This window comes from Myxine glutinosa, chromosome 12 (genome assembly GCF_964187855.1).
Source record: "Myxine glutinosa chromosome 12, kmMyxGlut1.1, whole genome shotgun sequence".
NCBI lineage: Eukaryota > Metazoa > Chordata > Myxini > Myxiniformes > Myxinidae > Myxine > Myxine glutinosa.
In genome coordinates, this window is record NC_136272.1 from 54,677,544 (window position 1) to 54,702,514 (window position 24,971).

Genomic DNA, 24,971 nt, shown 5'->3' on the forward strand with positions numbered 1-24,971 from the left:
GTTTCTATGGACGTCGAGCGGGACCTTCATAGCCTTTCACGACACACGGGCATATGCTTCTAATGGTTGATCGTATACCTGACTACCATGTGTATTCTATAAGTGATCGTTCTTCTTCGTCCTTTGTTTTACTTGATCAAACGGCGTATGCGTTAACCACCTGCGACCATTGTAAAAATGCTGTGCATGGAATGTATGTGGACCAAATGCTTTCATTCTTTTTTTTACACCCCGCGTTTCACCCAATTATTTAATTCGATAAGCTGTTGGATTGCGTTATATTGCGTTTATGTAGTGTTGGTGTAGAGCAGGCTTGTCGGACTGAAAGGCCTCCTCTTCATCCTTCATGCTCGATGCACCTCATATGAGATGCTACTTCAGGGCGTTGTATGTGATCGCTCCTTAGACCCGACAGCCAGGCAGGCGGGGCGCTGCTTCGGGTCGTGCGGTCTGTCACTGCCGGGCGTGCTCGCCATCTCGACTCGGCGTGCTCGCCCCTCGGCTCGGCGGGCTCGCCCGCTCTGGATCAACGGGCCGAGACGCGGCTTTCGGTTTCCCTCGTACGCGGTGCGCCCTAGATGATGCTTTCGCCGTCGGCCGGGTTCGTGTGCCGTGTGCCGATCTCGGGCTCGCTCGGGTGCTGCTGCGCGCGAGACGTTGGATTTCGGTGTGCTGCTTTGCTCCGTCTGGGGATGCCGCTCGGCTGGAGCTCGCCGTCAAACCCGCCCGACCTACTTGATGACGTCATCGACTGTATCATGCGTACGCTTTACAGCATCTTAGACGCGTTCGCTTCGCGGCATCATTTGCGTAATGGCGTGCTTCCCGCGGTCTCATCGGGGATTCGTTACCTTTCTATGTACTAATTGTCCTTTACGTAACGACGTGTACAACGTACCGCGGCGCTCCCTCAGGGTCACCGCGGTGGGAGTACACGGTGACCTCGTGACATTGAGCGTCGCGCCCGACTCCCTCGTCGCCTGCGCATGTAACGAGGACACCGTACTGCGTGCTCGTCCTTGACTCTGGGCTCGTTGTTATCGGACAGAGCTCTTGCCTCGTACAGTTCGAGTTCGAGACTGCGAGACGCCTCGTCTGATTCCGTTTCCCTATGCCCCAGTCTGACTGTGACTCAGCCTGACCCAGACTGTGAAGGTCGTCTGTCTTCGGTATGCAGCGCACTGCAGCCACCTCTTTAACAGATGTTTTGTCTACCTCGTTATTCTTGCGGTTTGTGGATAGTATGTCCTAGGGATATGACCATGTTGCTAATCTGCCGCGCTCCCGTGAGGTCGCGCTGGTCTCACTGGGTACACCGTGACCCATGGCCCCTGCGACCTTTTGTTTTCTCGACATGGCCCATCCCTGTGATCGGGCCACCTCGACTCTTGTGGGGACCCGGGAGGTTCTTGTTGCTCGCCCGGGTGGCGACTCCCTCCTCGCCCCTTGTGGGTTAGTTATGCGATGCGCCAATTGATTATGAAAATATTTTGTGATAATCTTTTATTGATTTTAAATATACAATTAATCAATCAAATAGAGTACACCTCTCCCTCCCAATGCAGCCTCAATGAGCTGCACTGCGGTATTGCGTCCGTGGATGGACGATCCAACCGCGGTCCGGCTGGATCCGTGCCATGCCACGATGGCGTCAACTGGATGGATCGGTCGGACATCCGGGATGGCCAATCCATCCGGGCCTTCTCTGTGCCATTGCGTCCGTGGATGGTCGATCCATCCGCGGTCCGGCTGGATCCGTGCCATGCAACGATGGCGTCAACTGGATGGATCGGTCGGACATCCGGGATGGCCAATCCATCCGGGTCATCTGGCGTGACAATCATGGCAATCAATCATAACGATCCGGGACGACGCTGGGACAAACATGGTTTGTCCAGCCGGAACTCTCTCGGTCTGCCGATCTTCTCCGATCCGCGTGACAATCATGACAATCATGACAATCAATCATAACGATCCGGGACGACGCTGGGACAAACATGGTTTGTCCAGCCGGGACTCTCTCGGTCTGCCGATCTTCTCCGATCCTCCCCGCGCGGTGCAGATGGACAAGCTTGCCATATGCATCCCGGCGGTCCTGCGCGCTTCGCTGGAGAGGCGCGTTTCGACCGTTTGTGCGTCGTCGTAATCGGCCATGCCGGTCGTCCAGGCAGCCTTCAGAGGCCGCTCGTGACTCGTGCGATCGCTGCCAACGGTAGATTCGCGTGCCGCTACATGCGCTTGTACTGCGTATGTACCCTTGGGAGCCACGGGTACAGACCTACTGTAATGGTCTTCTTACTTACTGTTATGGTTTACTGAATTACACATCTGCCACACCGACATCTGCCTGTAATGCGTTGCTTTGCGTCGTATGGCCAGTCGCTCTTCGTCATGGCACACCTTATGTAATGAGTTGCGAATCTCAAAGGTACACCTTATCCATCTAGCTACTGAGCCGTTTCTCACTGTTCAACGAGGTACACTTATCTACTCAGACTACCCCACAGGAAGACTACTACTACCCACGGGCTCAACGTCTTCTCCCTGGGATGACCACTGCTTGCTCGGTCCGATATCTTCTTGACTGGGACTTCCTCCAGATGTAACACATCGCCATGTCATGTGACCAGATCCTCAGTTCTGATTGGTATACGTTTGAGGGGACATACATACATACATACATACATACAGATGGACCAGCACTGTTCTTGACGGCATTGCCCAATGGGCTACGCCATAAACATTAAAGTACCATACATAATAATAGTTTTCTATTCGATTGCAGAGGTAGATGTATACATACAATTCATCCATCATCTCTAATTATCATGAGGGCTATATCTATAGCTGGAGATTGATTGCTAACCGGGCTAACTGGCTGAAATGCAGTAACCCTGCCATCGGGATTGATGGCCCCTTGGACGTTCGACCGGCAGTGACATCTTTCCAATGTATTTCGTTCTTTGCATTCCTATGTATTCCTCTGTATGTGTCTGCTGTTCTTCACCGCCGAGTTTGGATCTAAGCGCGGGGAGAATGTAATGAAATCGTCATCCAAATTACGACACTGATGTTATTCGCCTCATGGCCGCTACGCGACCCTTTCTCGGTTCCTATATATATATCAGCGCGGACAGGCGATGTAGATCCGTCACCACGATGTAACCCTAGCGATGTACCTCTAGAGCTTCTCTGGGCTTCCCTTAGAAAGGTAACGTGTCTGCAATATGTATCAAAGCTTTTTATAGTCATACAGCCTGTCCGCACCTGTATTCACCTGTATGTATTATTAATACCATGTTTATTGGTTTCTCTCTAGATGATGTTGAGAACGAATTACGATTAAACCTACTTTGGGTTGCTGTTGTATCTTGATTTTCACAACAGTCTTGTGTAAATAATGCTCCCTACCGGCTGTATGTTTAGTTTGAGGATTCTTTCCGGATTCGGTTATCCTGTGGGTGTGTTTCTGTGAGGAGAAGGGTGCAACGTCGCAGGGGGACATATTTACTCATTTGTGAATATCTGTAAAACTGTTGCACTCAGGGTAGAGTTAATAGTAGAGGGAACTACATTGCGTGCCACACTAAAGTAGGTAAAAATTTATCGGGTCGGGACGCCCCGAGGGTAGAGAAGGGTGCAATGTTGCGAATATGGAATTTGGCCTCCATATCCGCTTGTAAATATTCCCCTATTTCCCCAATACTCCCCAACTATCCCCAATCCCCCATTCCCTAGTCCCATTGTCTGTAAACAACAATCAGTAGAGCCGACCTTCCCCTTTTTTCCCCCATTAAATGTCGTGCCCAGGTCCACCGCATCTCACGTAGACAACTGTCGGACATCTTGCTAGTTATTCTTAGTCTATGTCAGTTAAGGACTCCTTTCCATTAATTCTGACTCTTCGTTGCACCAGAATGTGATTATATGGCACCAGTAGTGAGTTTAGGACCTTTCCCATACCTCCTTCCATCTTCTTCCCCAAACAACAACAACAACAACAACTACAGCTACAACAACAACTACAACCACGGCGCGCGGGGGGAGTGTGCGTCCTCCCACCAGCTCGGTTAGCCGCCATGACCATGCGCTCCACGGGGTTACCACGAAGGGGCTGGCTGTCAGCTCCTCGTCAAGGGCGGAGCCTGGTAAACCCCCCGCACGCACCCAATGAGAAGCAACGTGCCGATTCCACGAGGCGGAGCTAACGAGCCGAGGGCGTGTCACTCCCCGCCGGATATACGAAGCGACTCACCGGATGTGAGGTCAGATGCGCCCCCAGCTTGAAGAAGAGCAAGTCACTACCTCCGAGCGCTGCGACCTCCCTGCATCCCGCATCTCTGGACCGGACCGAGTCGATTCTGTCCCTGAGCCCAGGTGCACCTGGAGCCATCGATCCTGCCTTTCCTAGCCATCAATCCCCGTGTGAGTCAGCCTTTTGTCCCGTTTATCTGTCGTCTGTTGGGGTTAATATAAGATTGTGTCTAAGTGCTTGTCTTTCTATGCTGTACCTCTCGTCCCTGTAATCTGACCTTCCGAACGAATATAATCTCCTCCGGAGGTCTTGAGAACCGTATCCATGGTGTCGTGTCATTTTAATCCCAGCCGTGTGTCTTTTCCTTCATTGACCTAGCGTAGCGCGATTAGTCAACGTTCGGGTATAATCGGGTAACTTGTGCAGACGTGGTCATACCAAACCGCTCGGTAAATAACATCTAAGCCACGTCTGTAACAATATACACCATGTCGTCGCACACCACTCATGCACTAAAACATCCTTTTTTGAGTTTGTTTTTTTCATATTCCTGCAAAGTGATGTAATATACACACCATGTCGTCACACACCACTCATGCTCTAACACCTCCTTTTTTCATAGCAACATAGCACAAGCAATATGTTATCAAGTGATTTCTCCATTCAAATTCCCTTGTTTGTGATTATCTCATGGCAACGTCCTTTGTAAAAACAAACTTCAATCCGTTTCTTTCACAATTTGCTAGCTACATTTTAATTTGCATTCATTATTATTACATTAAGGAGTCCCTCTTTCTTGACCTTCTGACAATAAGAATCATCCTTTGTGCCAGTGACTGTTGTACACACCTGTCTTGTTGCACCATTCAGGGAGCTGCTGGTCTTCAAACAAAACTTTGAGCTCGTTGTAACGTTTGCTCGAGCTCAAAAAAGGAAAAAGGCTGATTGAATGTTCCAATATTAATTGATCGTTCATGTTTAATTCCTTTGTAGGACTTGTTGATAAAGACCAAATGAAAAGCAACGATCTACATGCATTACCCACACACTCTGGCAAGGTATGTTAGGTGTAAAGGCTGATTTATGCTTCTGCAAACATGCACGGGTGTCGCCCGCAGACGTCCGCATGGGTGTTTGCCAACTTACTTGCATGTAACGTTAACGCGTGCAGTACGGGGCAGTGTCACATTTACTAAAACTAAAGAATGTACAGAAAATGGAGAAGCACCCAGAAATGGAAACCCGTTTCCACCTCCGGTAAAAGTGTAAACATTCTGTTTGAATGTTTTGGTTCTTTGTTTTAGTTCCGGATTTGGGTCTGGGCCCAACCCTCAATGCTACCAGATATACTTCCCTGCTCAACCAATCAGCGTTTGTTTGACGCACATGACCACAGCTACGTGCGACGCATTGTTGAGATTTTGGAGGGGTGCGCATCGACCCCTCGGCGAGCCTATGCGGGCTACGGTTACCCATAAACCCCTTCTCTGCATAGCTATGCAGAGACGCTTACGTGCATCTTCGTAGAAGCATAACTCCGGCTTATGTGATCATTGTCTCAATAAACCAACAAAAAAAAGATAATTCATTCAGAAATACGGATTGATTAATTCCTTCGGAATTAAAGATCGATTAATTTTCTCAGAAATACAGATTGATCAATTCGCTCAGAAATAGAGAGAGATTCATTACCCCAGAATTAGAGATAGATTAATTACCCCAGAATTAGAGATAGATTAATTACCCCAGAATTAGAGATAGATTAATTACCCCAGAATTAGAGATAGATTAAATCCCACATAATTGGAGAAAGATTAATTACTGTACCCCAGAATTGGAGATAGATTAAATCCCCCATAATTAGAGATAGATTAATTCCCCCACAATTAGAGATAGATTAAATCCCCCATAATTAGAGATAGATTAATTCCCCCACAATTAGAGATAGATTAAATCCCCCAGAATTAGAGATAGATCAATTCCCGCAGAATTAGAGATAGATTAAATTCCCCAACATTAGAGATCGATTAAATCCCCCAGAATTAGAGATAGATTCATTCCCCCCCCCCCCCCCCCCAATTAGAGATAGATTAAATCCCCCAGAATTAGAGATAGATGAATTCCCTCAGAATTAGAGACAGATGAAATCCCCCAGAATTAGAGATAGATTAATTCCCTCAGAATTAGAGACAGATTAAATCCCCTAGAATTAGAGAAAGATGAATTCCCCCACAATTAGAGATAGATTAAATCCCCCACAATTAGAGATAGATTCATTCCCCCGCAACTAGAGATAGATTAAATCCCCCAGAATTACAGATAGATTAAATCCCCCAGAATTAGAGATAGATTAAATCCCCCAGAATTAGAGATAGATTAAATCCCTCAGAATTAGAGAAAGATTAAATCCCACATAATTAGAGAAAGATTAATTACCCCAGAATTAGAGATAGATTAAATCCCCCAGAATTAGAGATAGATGAAATCTCCCAGAATTAGAGATAGATTAAATCCCCCAGAATTAGAAATAGATTCATTACCCCACAATTAGAGAAAGATTAATTACCCCAGAATTAGAGATAGATTAAATCCCCCAGAATTAGAGATAGATTAAATCCCCCAGAATTGCAGATAGATTAAATCCCCCAGAATTAGAGAAAGATTAAATCCCCCAGAATTAGAGATAGATGAAATCCCCCAGAATTAGAGATAGATTAAATCTCCCAGAATTAGAGATAGATTAAATCCCCCAGAATTAGAGAAAGATTAAATTCCACATAATTAGAGAAAGATGAATTACCCCAGAATTAGAGATAGATGAATTACCCCAGAATTAGAGATAGATGAAATCCCCCAGAATTAGAGATAGATTAAATCCCCCAGAATTAGAGAAAGATTAAATCCCACATAATTAGAGAAAGATGAATTACCCCAGAATTAGAGATAGATTAATTACCCCAGAATTAGAGATAGATTAAATCCCACATAATTAGAGAAAGATGAATTACCCCAGAATTAGAGATAGATTAATTACCCCAGAATTAGAGATAGATTAAATCCCACATAATTAGAGAAAGATGAATTACCCCAGAATTAGAGATAGATTAAATCTCCCAGAATTAGAGATAGATTAAATCCCACAGAATTAGAGAAAGATTAAATCTCCCAGAATTAGAGATAGATTAAATCCCCCAGAATTAGAGAAAGATTAAATCCCACATAATTAGAGAAAGATGAATTACCCCAGAATTAGAGATAGATTAATTACCCCAGAATTAGAGATAGATTAAATCTCCCAGAATTAGAGATAGATTAAATCCCCCAGAATTAGAGATAGATGAAATCCCACATAATTAGAGATAGATTAAATCCCACATAATTAGAGAAAGATTAAATCCCACATAATTAGAGAAATATTCAATCCCACATAATTAGAGATAGATTAAATCTCCCAGAATTAGAGATAGATTAAATCTCCCAGAATTAGAGATAGATTAAATCCCCCAGAATTAAAGAAAGATTAAATACCCCAGAATTAGAGAAATATTAAATCCCCCAGAATTAGAGAAAGATTCAATCCCCCCAGAATTAGAGAAAGATTAAATTCCCCAGAAGGAGAGATAGATTAAATCACCCAGAATTAGAGAAAGATTAAATCCCCCAGAATTAGAGATAGATTAAATCCCCCAGAATTAAATCCCCCAGATTAAATCCCCCAGAATTAGAGATAGATTAAATCTCCCAGAATTAGAGAAAGATTACCCCAGAATTAGAGAAAGATTAAATTACCCAGAAGTAGAGATAGATTAAATCACCCAGAATTAGAGAAAGAATAAATCCCCCAGAATTAGAGATAGATCAAATCCCCCAGAATTAAATCACCCAGATTAAATCCCCCAGAATTAGACATAGATTAAATCTCCCAGAATTAGAGTTAGATTAAATCCCCCAGAATTAGAGAAAGATTAAATCCCACATAATTAGAGAAAGATTAATTACCCCAGAATTAGAGATAGATTAAATCTCCCAGAATTAGAGATATATTAAATCCCCCAGAATTAAATCCCCCAGATTAAATCCCCCAGAATTAGAGATAGATTAAATCCCCCAGAATAAATCCCCCAGAATTAATTCCCCCACAATTATAGATATATTAAATCCCCCAGAATTAAGGAAAGATTAAATCCCCCAGAATTAGAGAAAGACTAAAGCCCCCAGAATTAGAGAAAGATTCAATCCCCCCAGAATTAGAGAAAGATTAAATTCCCCAGAAGTAGAGATAGATGAAATCCCCCAGAATTAGAGAAAGATGAAATCCCCCAGAATTAGAGAAAGATTCAATCCCCCCAGAATTAGAGAAAGATTAAATTCCCCAGAAGTAGAGATAGATGAAATCACCCAGAATTAGAGAAATATTAAATCCCCCAGAATTAGAGAAAGATTAAATTCCACATAATTAGAGAAAGATGACCCCAGTATTAGAGGTAGATTAAATCCTCCAGAATTAGAGACAGATTAAATCCCCAGAATTAGTGAAAGATTAATTCCCCCACAATTAGACATAGATTAAATCCCCCCGAATTAGAGATAGATTAATTCCCCCACTATTAGAGATAGATTAAATCCCCCAAAATTAGAGATAGATTAAATCCCACAAAATTAGAGATAGATTAAATCCCCCCGAATTAGAGATAGATTAATTCCCCCACTATTAGAGATAGATTAAATCCCCCAAAATTAGAGATAGATTAAATCCCACAAAATTAGAGATAGATTAATTCCCCCACTATTAGAGATAGATTAAATCCCCCAAAATTAGAGATAGATTAATTCCCTCAGAATTAGAGACAGATTAAATCCCCTAGAATTAGAGAAAGATGAATTCCCCCACAATTAGAGATAGATTAAATCCCCCAGAATGAGAGATAGATTCATTCCCCCGCAACTAGAGATAGATTAAATCCCCCAGAATTACAGATAGATTAAATCCCCCAGAATTAGAGACATATTAAATCCCCCAGAATTAGAGATAGATTAAATCCCCCAGAATTAGAGAAAGATTAAATCCCACATAATTAGAGAAAGATTAATTACCCCAGAATTAGAGATAGATTAAATCTCCCAGAATTAGAGATAGATTAAATCTCCCAGAATTAGAGATAGATTAAATCCCCCAGAATTAGAAATAGATTCATTCCCCCGCAATTAGAGAAAGATTCATTACCCCAGAATTAGAGATAGATTAAATCCCCCAGAATTAGAGATAGATTAAATCCCCCAGAATTGCAGATAGATTAAATCCCCCAGAATTAGAGAAAGATTAAATCCCACATAATTAGAGATAGATTAAATCCCCCAGAATTAGAGATAGATTAAATCTCCCAGAATTAGAGATAGATTAAATCCCCCAGAATTAGAGAAAGATTAAATCCCACATTATTAGAGAAAAATGAATTACCCCAGAATTAGAGATAGATTAATTACCCCAGAATTAGAGATAGATTAATTACCCCAGAATTAGAGATAGATGAAATCCCCCAGAATTAGAGATAGATGAAATCCCCCAGAATTAGAGATAGATTAAATCTCCCAGAATTAGAGATAGATTAAATCCCCCAGAATTAGAGAAAGATTAAATTCCACATAATTAGAGAAAGATGAATTACCCCAGAATTAGAGATAGATGAATTACCCCAGAATTAGAGATAGATGAAATCCCCCAGAATTAGAGATAGATTAAATCCCCCAGAATTAGAGAAAGATTAAATCCCACATAATTAGAGAAAGATGAATTACCCCAGAATTAGAGATAGATTAATTACCCCAGAATTAGAGATAGATTAAATCCCACATAATTAGAGAAAGATGAATTACCCCAGAATTAGAGATAGATTAATTACCCCAGAATTAGAGATAGATTAAATCCCACATAATTAGAGAAAGATGAATTACCCCAGAATTAGAGATAGATTAAATCTCCCAGAATTAGAGATAGATTAAATCCCACAGAATTAGAGAAAGATTAAATCTCCCAGAATTAGAGATAGATTAAATCCCCCAGAATTAGAGAAAGATTAAATCCCACATAATTAGAGAAAGATGAATTACCCCAGAATTAGAGATAGATTAATTACCCCAGAATTAGAGATAGATTAAATCTCCCAGAATTAGAGATAGATTAAATCCCCCAGAATTAGAGATAGATGAAATCCCACATAATTAGAGATAGATTAAATCCCACATAATTAGAGAAAGATTAAATCCCACATAATTAGAGAAATATTCAATCCCACATAATTAGAGATAGATTAAATCTCCCAGAATTAGAGATAGATTAAATCTCCCAGAATTAGAGATAGATTAAATCCCCCAGAATTAAAGAAAGATTAAATACCCCAGAATTAGAGAAATATTAAATCCCCCAGAATTAGAGAAAGATTCAATCCCCCCAGAATTAGAGAAAGATTAAATTCCCCAGAAGGAGAGATAGATTAAATCACCCAGAATTAGAGAAAGATTAAATCCCCCAGAATTAGAGATAGATTAAATCCCCCAGAATTAAATCCCCCAGATTAAATCCCCCAGAATTAGAGATAGATTAAATCTCCCAGAATTAGAGAAAGATTACCCCAGAATTAGAGAAAGATTAAATTACCCAGAAGTAGAGATAGATTAAATCACCCAGAATTAGAGAAAGAATAAATCCCCCAGAATTAGAGATAGATCAAATCCCCCAGAATTAAATCACCCAGATTAAATCCCCCAGAATTAGACATAGATTAAATCTCCCAGAATTAGAGTTAGATTAAATCCCCCAGAATTAGAGAAAGATTAAATCCCACATAATTAGAGAAAGATTAATTACCCCAGAATTAGAGATAGATTAAATCTCCCAGAATTAGAGATATATTAAATCCCCCAGAATTAAATCCCCCAGATTAAATCCCCCAGAATTAGAGATAGATTAAATCCCCCAGAATAAATCCCCCAGAATTAATTCCCCCACAATTATAGATATATTAAATCCCCCAGAATTAAGGAAAGATTAAATCCCCCAGAATTAGAGAAAGACTAAAGCCCCCAGAATTAGAGAAAGATTCAATCCCCCCAGAATTAGAGAAAGATTAAATTCCCCAGAAGTAGAGATAGATGAAATCCCCCAGAATTAGAGAAAGATGAAATCCCCCAGAATTAGAGAAAGATTCAATCCCCCCAGAATTAGAGAAAGATTAAATTCCCCAGAAGTAGAGATAGATGAAATCACCCAGAATTAGAGAAATATTAAATCCCCCAGAATTAGAGAAAGATTAAATTCCACATAATTAGAGAAAGATGACCCCAGTATTAGAGGTAGATTAAATCCTCCAGAATTAGAGACAGATTAAATCCCCAGAATTAGTGAAAGATTAATTCCCCCACAATTAGACATAGATTAAATCCCCCCGAATTAGAGATAGATTAATTCCCCCACTATTAGAGATAGATTAAATCCCCCAAAATTAGAGATAGATTAAATCCCACAAAATTAGAGATAGATTAAATCCCCCCGAATTAGAGATAGATTAATTCCCCCACTATTAGAGATAGATTAAATCCCCCAAAATTAGAGATAGATTAAATCCCACAAAATTAGAGATAGATTAATTCCCCCACTATTAGAGATAGATTAAATCCCCCAAAATTAGAGATAGATTAATTCCCTCAGAATTAGAGACAGATTAAATCCCCTAGAATTAGAGAAAGATGAATTCCCCCACAATTAGAGATAGATTAAATCCCCCAGAATGAGAGATAGATTCATTCCCCCGCAACTAGAGATAGATTAAATCCCCCAGAATTACAGATAGATTAAATCCCCCAGAATTAGAGACATATTAAATCCCCCAGAATTAGAGATAGATTAAATCCCCCAGAATTAGAGAAAGATTAAATCCCACATAATTAGAGAAAGATTAATTACCCCAGAATTAGAGATAGATTAAATCTCCCAGAATTAGAGATAGATTAAATCTCCCAGAATTAGAGATAGATTAAATCCCCCAGAATTAGAAATAGATTCATTCCCCCGCAATTAGAGAAAGATTCATTACCCCAGAATTAGAGATAGATTAAATCCCCCAGAATTAGAGATAGATTAAATCCCCCAGAATTGCAGATAGATTAAATCCCCCAGAATTAGAGAAAGATTAAATCCCACATAATTAGAGATAGATTAAATCCCCCAGAATTAGAGATAGATTAAATCTCCCAGAATTAGAGATAGATTAAATCCCCCAGAATTAGAGAAAGATTAAATCCCACATTATTAGAGAAAAATGAATTACCCCAGAATTAGAGATAGATTAATTACCCCAGAATTAGAGATAGATTAATTACCCCAGAATTAGAGATAGATGAAATCCCCCAGAATTAGAGATAGATTAAATCCCCCAGAATTAGAGAAAGATTAAATCCCACATAATTAGAGAAAGATTAATTACCCCAGAATTAGAGATAGATTAATTACCCCAGAATTAGAGATAGATTAAATCCCACATAATTAGAGAAAGATGAATTACCCCAGAATTAGAGATAGATTAATTACCCCAGAATTAGAGATAGATTAAATCCCACATAATTAGAGAAAGATGAATTACCCCAGAATTAGAGATAGATTAATTACCCCAGAATTAGAGATAGATTAAATCTCCCAGAATTAGAGATAGATTAAATCCCACAGAATTAGAGAAAGATTAAATCTCCCAGAATTAGAGATAGATTAAATCCCCCAGAATTAGAGAAAGATTAAATCCCACATAATTAGAGAAAGATGAATTACCCCAGAATTAGAGATAGATTAATTACCCCAGAATTAGAGATAGATGAAATCCCACATAATTAGAGATAGATTAAATCCCACATAATTAGAGAAAGATTAAATCCCACATAATTAGAGAAATATTCAATCCCACATAATTAGAGATAGATTAAATCTCCCAGAATTAGAGATGGATTAAATCTCCCAGAATTAGAGATAGATTAAATCCCACATAATTAGAGAAAGATTAAATTTCCCAGAATTAGAGATAGATTAAATCCCCCAGAATTAGAGAAAGATTAAATCCCTCATAATTAGAGAAAGATGAATTACCCCAGAATTAGAGAAAGATTAATTACCCCAGAATTAGAGATAGATTAAATCTCCCAGAATTAGAGATAGATTAAATCCCCCAGAATTAAATCCCCCAGATTAAATCCCCCAGAATTAGAGATAGATTAAGTCCCCCAGAATAAATCCCCCAGAATTAATTCCCCCACAATTAGAGATAGATTAAATCCCCCAGAATTAAAGAAAGATTAAATACCCCAGAATTAGAGAAAGACTAAATCCCCCAGAATTAGAGAAAGACTAAATCCCCCAGAATTAGAGAAAGATTCAATCCCCCCAGAATTAGAGAAAGATTAAATTCCCCAGAAGGAGAGATAGATTAAATCACCCAGAATTAGAGAAAGATTAAATCCCCCAGAATTAGAGATAGATTAAATCCCCCAGAATTAAATCCCCCAGATTAAATCCCCCAGAATTAGAGATAGATTAAATCTCCCAGAATTAGAGAAAGATTACCCTAGAATTAGAGAAAGATTAAATTACCCAGAAGTAGAGATAGATTAAATCACCCAGAATTAGAGAAAGAATAAATCCCCCAGAATTAGAGATAGATTAAATCCCCCAGAATTAAATCCCCCAGATTAAATCCCCCAGAATTAGACATAGATTAAATCTCCCAGAATTAGAGTTAGATTAAATCCCCCAGAATTAGAGAAAGATTAAATCCCACATAATTAGAGAAAGATTAATTACCCCAGAATTAGAGATAGATTAAATCTCCCAGAATTAGAGATATATTAAATCCACCAGAATTAAATCCCCCAGATTAAATCCCCCAGAATTAGAGATAGATTAAATCCCCCAGAATAAATCCCCCAGAATTAATTCCCCCACAATTATAGATATATTAAATCCCCCAGAATTAAAGAAAGATTAAATCCCCCAGAATTAGAGAAAGACTAAAGCCCCCAGAATTAGAGAAAGATTAAATCCCCCCAGAATTAGAGAAAGATTAAATTCCCCAGAAGTAGAGATAGATGAATTCCCCCAGAATTAGAGAGACGAAATCCCCCAGAATTAGAGAAATATTAAATCCTCCAGAATTAGAGACAGATTAAATCCCCAGAATTAGTGAAAGATTAATTCCCCCACAATTAGACATAGATTAAATGCCCCCGAATTAGAGATAGATTCATTCCCCCACAATTAGAGATAGATTAAATCCCCCAAAATTAGAGATAGATTAAATCCCCCAAAATTAGAGATAGATTAAATCCTCCAGAATTAAATCCCCCAGATTAAATCCCCCAGAATTAGAGATAGATTAAATCCCCCAGAATTAATTCCCCCAAAATTAGAGATAGATTAATTCCCTCAGAATTAGAGACAGATTAAATCCCCTAGAATTAGAGAAAGATGAATTCCCCCACAATTAGAGATAGATTAAATCCCCCAGAATTAGAGATAGATTCATTCCCCCGCAACTAGAGATAGATTAAATCCCCCAGAATTACAGATAGATTAAATCCCCCAGAATTAGAGACAGATTAAATCCCCCAGAATTAGAGATAGATTAAATCCCCCAGAATTAGAGAAAGATTAAATCCCACATAATTAGAGAAAGATTAAATCCCCCAGAATTAGAGATCGATTAAATCCCCCAGAATTAGAGATAGATTAAATCCCCCAGAATTAGAGATAGATTAAATCCCCCAGAATTAGAGATAGATTAAATCCCCCAGAATTAGAGATAGATTAAATCTCCCAGAATTAGAGATAGATTAAATCCCCCAGAATTAGAAATAGATTCATTCCCCTGCAATTAGAGAAAGATTAATTACCCCAGAATTAGAGATAGATTAAATCCTCCAGAATTAGAGATAGATTAAATCCCCCAGAATTGCAGATAGATTAAATCCCCCAGAATTAGAGAAAGATTAAATCCCACATAATTAGAGATAGATTAAATCCCCCAGAATTAGAGATCGATTAAATCCCCCAGAATTAGAGATAGATTAAATCTCCCAGAATTAGAGAAAGATTACCCTAGAATTAGAGAAAGATTAAATTACCCAGAAGTAGAGATAGATTAAATCACCCAGAATTAGAGAAAGAATAAATCCCCCAGAATTAGAGATCGATTAAATCCCCCAGAATTAAATCCCCCAGATTAAATCCCCCAGAATTAGACATAGATTAAATCTCCCAGAATTAGAGTTAGATTAAATCCCCCAGAATTAGAGAAAGATTAAATCCCACATAATTAGAGAAAGATTAATTACCCCAGAATTAGAGATAGATTAAATCTCCCAGAATTAGAGATATATTAAATCCCCCAGAATTAAATCCCCCAGATTAAATCCCCCAGAATTAGAGATAGATTAAATCCCCCAGAATAAATCCCCCAGAATTAATTCCCCCACAATTATAGATATATTAAATCCCCCAGAATTAAAGAAAGATTAAATCCCCCAGAATTAGAGAAAGACTAAAGACCCCAGAATTAGAGAAAGATTCAATCCCCCCAGAATTAGAGAAAGATTAAATTCCCCAGAAGTAGAGATAGATGAAATCACCCAGAATTAGAGAAATATTAAATCCCCCAGAATTAGAGATAGATGAAATCTCCCAGAATTAGAGAAAGATTACCCCAGAATTAGAGAAAGATTAAATTACCCAGAAGTAGAGATAGATTAAATCACCCAGAATTAGAGAAAGAATAAATCCCCCAGAATTAGAGATAGATTAAATCCCCCAGAATTAAATCCCCCAGATTAAATCCCCCAGAATTAGACATAGATTAAATCTCCCAGAATTAGAGTTAGATTAAATCCCCCAGAATTAGAGAAAGATTAAATCCCACATAATTAGAGAAAGATTAATTACCCCAGAATTAGAGATAGATTAAATCTCCCAGAATTAGAGATATATTAAATCCCCCAGAATTAAATCCCCCAGATTAAATCCCCCAGAATTAGAGATAGATTAAATCCCCCAGAATAAATCCCCCAGAATTAATTCCCCCACAATTATAGATATATTAAATCCCCCAGAATTAAAGAAAGATTCAATCCCCCCAGAATTAGAGAAAGATTAAATTCCCCAGAAGTAGAGATAGATGAATTCCCCCAGAATTAGAGAGACGAAATCCCCCAGAATTAGAGAAATATTAAATCCTCCAGAATTAGAGACAGATTAAATCCCCAGAATTAGTGAAAGATTAATTCCCCCACAATTAGACATAGATTAAATGCCCCCGAATTAAAGATAGATTCATTCCCCCACAATTAGAGATAGATTAAATCCCCCAAAATTAGAGATAGATTAAATCCCCCAAAATTAGAGATAGATTAAATCCTCCAGAATTAAATCCCCCAAATTAAATCCCCCAGATTAAATCCCCCAGAATTAGAGATAGATTAAATCCCCCAGAATAAATCCCCCAGAATTAATTCCCCCAAAATTAGAGATAGATTAATTCCCTCAGAATTAGAGACAGATTAAATCCCCTAGAATTAGAGAAAGATGAATTCCCCCACAATTAGAGATAGATTAAATCCCCCAGAATTAGAGATAGATTCATTCCCCCGCAACTAGAGATAGATTAAATCCCCCAGAATTACAGATAGATTAAATCTCCCAGAATTAGAGACAGATTAAATCCCCCAGAATTAGAGATAGATTAAATCCCCCAGAATTAGAGATCGATTAAATCCCCCAGAATTAGAGATAGATTAAATCCCCCAGAATTAGAGATAGATTAAATCCCCCAGAATTAGAGATAGATTAAATCCCCCAGAATTAGAGATAGATTAAATCCCCCAGAATTAGAGATAGATTAAATCCCCCAGAATTAGAGATAGATTAAATCTCCCAGAATTAGAGATAGATTAAATCCCCCAGAATTAGAAATAGATTCATTCCCCTGCAATTAGAGAAAGATTAATTACCCCAGAATTAGAGATAGATTAAATCCTCCAGAATTAGAGATAGATTAAATCCCCCAGAATTGCAGATAGATTAAATCCCCCAGAATTAGAGAAAGATTAAATCCCACATAATTAGAGATAGATTAAATCCCCCAGAATTAGAGATCGATTAAATCCCCCAGAATTAGAGATAGATTAAATCTCCCAGAATTAGAGAAAGATTACCCTAGAATTAGAGAAAGATTAAATTACCCAGAAGTAGAGATAGATTAAATCACCCAGAATTAGAGAAAGAATAAATCCCCCAGAATTAGAGATCGATTAAATCCCCCAGAATTAAATCCCCCAGATTAAATCCCCCAGAATTAGACATAGATTAAATCTCCCAGAATTAGAGTTAGATTAAATCCCCCAGAATTAGAGAAAGATTAAATCCCACATAATTAGAGAAAGATTAATTACCCCAGAATTAGAGATAGATTAAATCTCCCAGAATTAGAGATATATTAAATCCCCCAGAATTAAATCCCCCAGATTAAATCCCCCAGAATTAGAGATAGATTAAATCCCCCAGAATAAATCCCCCAGAATTAATTCCCCCACAATTATAGATATATTAAATCCCCCAGAATTAAAGAAAGATTAAATCCCCCAGAATTAGAGAAAGACTAAAGACCCCAGAATTAGAGAAAGATTCAATCCCCCCAGAATTAGAGAAAGATTAAATTCCCCAGAAGTAGAGATAGATGAAATCACCCAGAATTAGAGAAATATTAAATCCCCCAGAATTAGAGAAAGATTAAATTCCACATAATTAGAGAAAGATTACCCCAGTATTAGAGGTAGATTTAATCCTCCAGAATTAGAGACAGATTAAATCCCCAGAATTAGTGAAAGATTAATTCCCCCACAATTAGACATAGATTAAATCCCCCCGAATTAGAGATAGATTCATTCCCCCACAATTAGAGATAGATTAAATCCCACAAAATTAGAGAAAGATTAAATCCCCCAAAATTTGAGATAGATTAAATCCCCCAAAATTAGAGATAGATTAAATCTCCCAGAATTAGAGATAGATGAAATCCTCCAGAATTAAATCCCCCAGATTAAATCCCCCAGAATTAGAGATAGATTAAATCCCCTAGAATAAATCCCCCAGAATTAATTCCCCCAAAATTAGAGATAGATTAATTCCCTCAGAATTAGAGACAGATTAAATCCCCTAGAATTAGAGAAAGATGAATTCCCCCACAATTAGAGATAGATTAAATCCCCCAGAATTAGAGATAGATTCATTCCCCCGCAACTAGAGATAGATTAAATCCCCCAGAATTAGAGATAGATTAAATCCCCCAGAATTAGAGATAGATTAAATCCCCCAGAATTAGAGACAGATTAAATCCCCCAGAATTAGAGATAGATTAAATCCCCCAGAATTAGAGAAAGATTAAATCCCACATAATTAGAGAAAGATTAATTACCCCAGAATTAGAGATAGATTAAATCCCCCAGAATTAGAGATAGATTAAATCCCCCAGAATTGCAGATAGATTAAATCCCCCAGAATTAGAGAAAGATTAAATCCCACATAATTAGAGATAGATTAAATCCCCCAGAATTAGAGATCGATTAAATCCCCCAAAATTAGAGATAGATTAAATCCCCCATAATTAGAGATAGATTAAATCCCCCAGAATTAGAGATCGATTAAATCCCCCAAAATTAGAGATAGATTAAATCCCCCAAAATTAGAGATAGATTAAATCTCCCAGAATTAGAGATAGATTAAATCCTCCAGAATTAAATCCCCCAGATTAAATCCCCCAGAATTAGAGATAGATTAAATCCCCCAGAATAAATCCCCCAGAATTAATTCCCCCAAAATTAGAGATAGATTAATTCCCTCAGAATTGGAGACAGATTAAATCCCCTAGAATTAGAGAAAGATGAATTCCCCCACAATTAGAGATAGATTAAATCCCCCAGAATTAGAGATAGATTCATTCCCCCGCAACTAGAGATAGATTAAATCCCCCAGAATTAGAGATAGATTAAATCCCCCAGAATTAGAGACAGATTAAATCCCCCAGAATTAGAGATAGATTAAATCCGCCAGAATTAGAGAAAGATTAAATCCCACATAATTAGAGAAAGATTAATTACCCCAGAATTAGAGATAGATTAAATCCCCCAGAATTAGAGATAGATTAAATCCCCCAGAATTGCAGATAGATTAAATCCCCCAGAATTAGAGAAAGATTAAATCCCACATAATTAGAGATAGATTAAATCCCCCAGAATTAGAGATCGATTAAATCCCCCAGAATTAGAGGTAGATTAAATCTCCCAGAATTAGAGATAGATTAAATCTCCCAGAATTAGAGATAGATTAAATCCCCCAGAATTAGAGAAAGATTAAATCCCACATAATTAGAGAAAAATGAATTACCCCAGAATTAGAGATAGATTAAATCCCCCAGAATTAGAGATAGATTAAATCCCCCAGAATTAGAGAAAGATTAAATCCCACATAATTAGAGAAAGATGAATTACCCCAGAATTAGAGATAGATTAAATCTCCCAGAATTAGAGATATATTAAATCCCCCAGAATTAAATCCCCAAGATTAAATCCCCCAGAATTAGAGATAGATTAAATCCCCCAGAATAAATCCCCCAGAATTAATTCCCCCACAATTATAGATATATTAAATCCCCCAGAATTAAAGAAAGATTAAATCCCCCAGAATTAGAGAAAGACTAAAGCCCCCAGAATTAGAGAAAGATTCAATCCCTCCAGAATTAGAGAAAGATTAAATTCCCCAGAAGTAGAGATAGATGAAATCCCCCAGAATTAGAGAGACGAAATCCCCCAGAATTAGAGAAATATTAAATCCTCCAGAATTAGAGACAGATTAAATCCCCAGAATTAGTGAAAGATTAATTCCCCCACAATTAGACATAGATTAAATCCCCCCGAATTAGAGATAGATTCATTCCCCCACAATTAGAGATAGATTAAATCCCCCAAAATTAGAGATAGATTAAATCCCCCAAAATTAGAGATAGATTAAATCGCCCAAAATTAGAGATAGATTAAATCTCCCAGAATTAGAGATAGATTAAATCCTCCAGAATTAAATCCCCCAGATTAAATCCCCCAGAATTAGAGATAGATTAAATCCCCCAGAATAAATCCCCCAGAATTAATTCCCCCAAAATTAGAGATAGATTAATTCCCTCAGAATTAGAGACAGATTAAATCCCCTAGAATTAGAGAAAGATGAATTCCCCCACAATTAGAGATAGATTAAATCCCCCAGAATTAGAGATAGATTCATTCCCCCGCAACTAGAGATAGATTAAATCCCCCAGAATTACAGATAGATTAAATCCCCCAGAATTAGAGACAGATTAAATCCCCCAGAATTAGAGATAGATTAAATCCCCCAGAATTAGAGATAGATTAAATCCCACATAATTAGAGAAAGATTAATTACCCCAGAATTAGAGATAGATTAAATCCCCCAGAATTAGAGATAGATTAAATCCCCCAGAATTAGAGATAGATTAAATCCCCCAGAATTAGAGAAAGATTAAATCCCACATAATTAGAGAAAGATTAATTACCCCAGAATTAGAGATAGATTAAATCCCCCAGAATTAGAGATAGATTTAATCTCCCAGAATTAGAGATAGATTAAATCCCCCAGAATTAGAAATTGATTCATTCCCCTGTAATTAGAGATAGATTAAATCCCCCAGAATTAGAGATCGATTAAATCCCCCAGAATTAGAGATAGATTAAATCTCCCAGAATTAGAGATAGATTAAATCTCCCAGAATTAGAGATAGATTAAATCCCCCAGAATTAGAGAAAGATTAAATCCCACATAATTAGAGAAAGATGAATTACCCCAGAATTAGAGATAGATGAAATCCCCCAGAATTAGAGATAGATTAAATCCCCCAGAATTAGAGAAAGATTAAATCCCACATAATTAGAGAAAGATGAATTACCCCAGAATTAGAGATAGATTAATTACCCCAGAATTAGAGATAGATTAAATCCCACATAATTGGAGAAAGATGAATTTCCCCAGAATTAGAGATAGATTAAATCTCCCAGAATTAGAGATAGATTAAATCCCACATAATTAGAGAAAGATTAAATCTCCCAGAATTAGAGATAGATTAAATCCCTCATAATTAGAGAAAGATGAATTACCCCAGAATTAGAGAAAGATTAATTACCCCAGAATTAGAGATAGATTAAATCTCCCAGAATTAGAGATAGATTAAATCCCCCAGAATTAAATCCCCCAGATTAAATCCCCCAGAATTAGAGATAGATTAAGTCCCCCAGAATAAATCCCCCAGAATTAATTCCCCCACAATTAGAGATAGATTAAATCCCCCAGAATTAAAGAAAGATTAAATACCCCAGAATTAGAGAAAGACTAAATCCCCCAGAATTAGAGAAAGATTCAATCCCCCCAGAATTAGAGAAAGATTAAATTCCCCAGAAGGAGAGATAGATTAAATCACCCAGAATTAGAGAAAGATTAAATCCCCCAGAATTAGAGATAGATTAAATCCCCCAGAATTAAATCCCCCAGATTAAATCCCCCAGAATTAGAGATAGATTAAATCTCCCAGAATTAGAGAAAGATTGCCCCAGTATGAGAGAAAGATTAAATTACCCAGAAGTAGAGATAGATTAAATCACCCAGAATTAGAGAAAGAATAAATCCCCCAGAATTAGAGATAGATTAAATCCCCCAGAATTAAATCCCCCAGATTAAATCCCCCAGAATTAGACATAGATTAAATCCCCCAGAATTAGAGAAAGATTCAATCCCCCCAGAATTAGAGAAAGATTAAATTCCCCAGAAGTAGAGATAGATGAAATCCCCCAGAATTAGAGAGACTAAATCCCCCAGAATTAGAGAAATATTAAATCCTCCAGAATTAGAGACAGATTAAATCCCCAGAATTAGTGAAAGATTAATTCCCCCACAATTAGACATAGATTAAATGCCCCCGAATTAGAGATAGATTCATTCCCCCACAATTAGAGATAGATTAAATCCCCCAAAATTAGAGATAGATTAAATCCCCCAAAATTAGAGATAGATTAAATCCTCCAGAATTAAATCCCCCAGATTAAATCCCCCAGAATTAGAGATAGATTAAATCCCCCAGAATAAATCCCCCAGAATTAATTTCCCCAAAATTAGAGATAGATTAATTCCCTCAGAATTAGAGACAGATTAAATCCCCTAGAATTAGAGAAAGATGAATTCCCCCACAATTAGAGATAGATTAAATCCCCCAGAATTAGAGATAGATTCATTCCCCCGCAACTAGAGATAGATTAAATCCCCCAGAATTACAGATAGATTAAATCCCCCAGAATTAGAGACAGATTAAATCCCCCAGAATTAGAGACAGATTAAATCCCCCAGAATTAGAGATAGATTAAATCCCCCAGAATTAGAGAAAGATTAAATCCCACATAATTAGAGAAAGATTAAATCCCCCAGAATTAGAGATCGATTAAATCCCCCAGAATTAGAGATAGATTAAATCCCCCAGAATTAGAGATAGATTAAATCCCCCAGAATTAGAGATAGATTAAATCCCCCAGAATTATAGATAGATTAAATCTCCCAGAATTAGAGATAGATTAAATCCCCCAGAATTAGAAATAGATTCATTCCCCTGCAATTAGAGAAAGATTAATTACCCCAGAATTAGAGATAGATTAAATCCTCCAGAATTAGAGATAGATTAAATCCCCCAGAATTGCAGATAGATTAAATCCCCCAGAATTAGAGAAAGATTAAATCCCACATAATTAGAGGTAGATTAAATCCCCCAGAATTAGAGATCGATTAAATCCCCCAGAATTAGAGATAGATTAAATCTCCCAGAATTAGAGATATTTAGATCGGACGAACCGATCGAACCCATCTATGAGACTATGGACTCTCCCGACGCTCCCATCGCCGAAAGTCTAACGACCCTCCCCTCACCGAGTCTACCAGGGCCCGACGACTTGGCGTTACACCCTTCGTCACCCGACCCTGGTGGCGCCTCTGACGCCGGGGACACAGGGATACGTGATGCCGTCCCCGGGGAATTTCGGACACGTGCTGGCAGAGAAATTCGCCGCCCGGCCCGGTACGGTTGGGTCGACTGATGCCCTGTTCCGCACCCTGTTCGTGCTGACGCTCGCTTGCTTCTAGCCGCACTGCCGTATAATTCTGACGGGGGGGGGGGGGGGGGGGGGGAGGGGAGAATGTAGTGAAATCGTATTCGTACTGAACCCGGGGCTCTCGCTGCTCGAGCTCGCTGCTTGTTGCTCGCTGCTCGTTGACACCGCTAGGTGCGCGACTATAAGACCCGCTGCTGCGGACGGTGCTCCGAGACTTCTCCTGTGACACGTTACATCTGGTAGACTCGCTAACGGTACGCCAGCATAGAATATTCAGCTTGCTTACATTGCTTACATTGAATGTTATGAATGGTCCCATGTGATGCCATATCTTATGCTTATTGCATTTCCTGCATTACAGGATGATGTCATGATCTAAATGGAATTAAACCAGAAGTTGGACTAAAGTTGTGTGGACCTGATTGGTTTTCCACAACACTCAGGTGGATCGACGACAACCGTTGACTACCTGATGGTGCGTAGGCGAGATATGGGGCACCTCCGGGACACAAAGGTGATCCCGGGGGAGGAGGCTGTTTCACAGCACCACTTGGTTGTCTGCGACATGAGGGTGAAAGGTGCGAGGAGAGCTCGGCGGGTGAAGTACCAACCGAGAATGAAGGTGTGGAGGTTGAAAGAGGTGCCAGTAAGGGAGGCATTAAAAGAGAGGCTGAGTAGGGTAGAGGCTGATGTGGTTGAGCTTGAAAGTGATTGGATGTCAATGAAAGATAGTCTGTTGGGAGCCGGTGGTGAGGTATGTGGATGGACAAAAGGACCACCGAGGCACTTGGGAACATGGTGGTGGGATGATGAAGTTGGAAAGAGGATTGACGAGAAGAGGAAGAAGTTCAAGGAGTGGCAGAAGGCGAAGGGTACGGGAGCAGAAAAAGCAGAGCATGAAAGTTATAAGGCAGCCAAGAAGGCTGCAAAGAAAGAGGTAGCAAAGGCTATAAGGCAGCCAAGAAGGCTGCAAAGAAAGAGGTAGCAAAGGCACAGGAGGCATGCAGGAAAATGTTCGGAGAACGCTTGGATTCGGAAGAGGGTCAGAGAGCGGTATTCAGGATTGCAAAGCAGATAGCGAAAGAGAGGTGTGATGTGATGGGGGTGAGTTGCTTGGGACAAATCGTTGTGGACCCAGATGGAATTAAAGGAAGACGGAAGAGATGTATGGAAATGCTGTTGAATGCAGAGAATGAATGGCATGGCAACATAGAGAGTAACCCAGTTTTAGGACCGGCAGAGAAGATAACTGAGAAGGAAGTTGAGGAAGCGATAAAAGCAATGAAGAGTAGAAAAGCAGGAGGGCCGACGGGAGTTGTGGGAGATGTGTTGAAGGCAGCAGGAAGTTGGGGTGTGAAGAGAATGACAGAGATCTGTAATCTGGTGGTGAAAGAAGGCCGCATTCCAGTGGATTGGGAACTGAGTACCCTCGTCCCTCTATACAAGGGGAAAGGTGACCCTCTGGAGTGTGGCTCGT

At 39.0% G+C, this 24,971-nt stretch overlaps 1 protein-coding gene across 1 annotated transcript in view; it reads left to right on the top strand.

Annotated features, from left to right (window-relative positions):
* The window catches only part of LOC137418588 (ribitol-5-phosphate xylosyltransferase 1-like), a 50,150-nt gene extending 26,249 nt beyond the window's left edge, over window positions 1–23,901 (top strand). Inside the window, exons 5-6 of the mRNA XM_078766827.1 lie at window positions 5,249–5,313; window positions 23,856–23,901. Of these exons, the coding sequence (XP_078622953.1) occupies window positions 5,249–5,313; window positions 23,856–23,873 (83 nt within the window). The 3' untranslated portion in view covers window positions 23,874–23,901. The remainder of the gene's footprint in view (window positions 1–5,248; window positions 5,314–23,855) is intronic.
* Window positions 23,902–24,971: the final 1,070 nt, after the last annotated feature.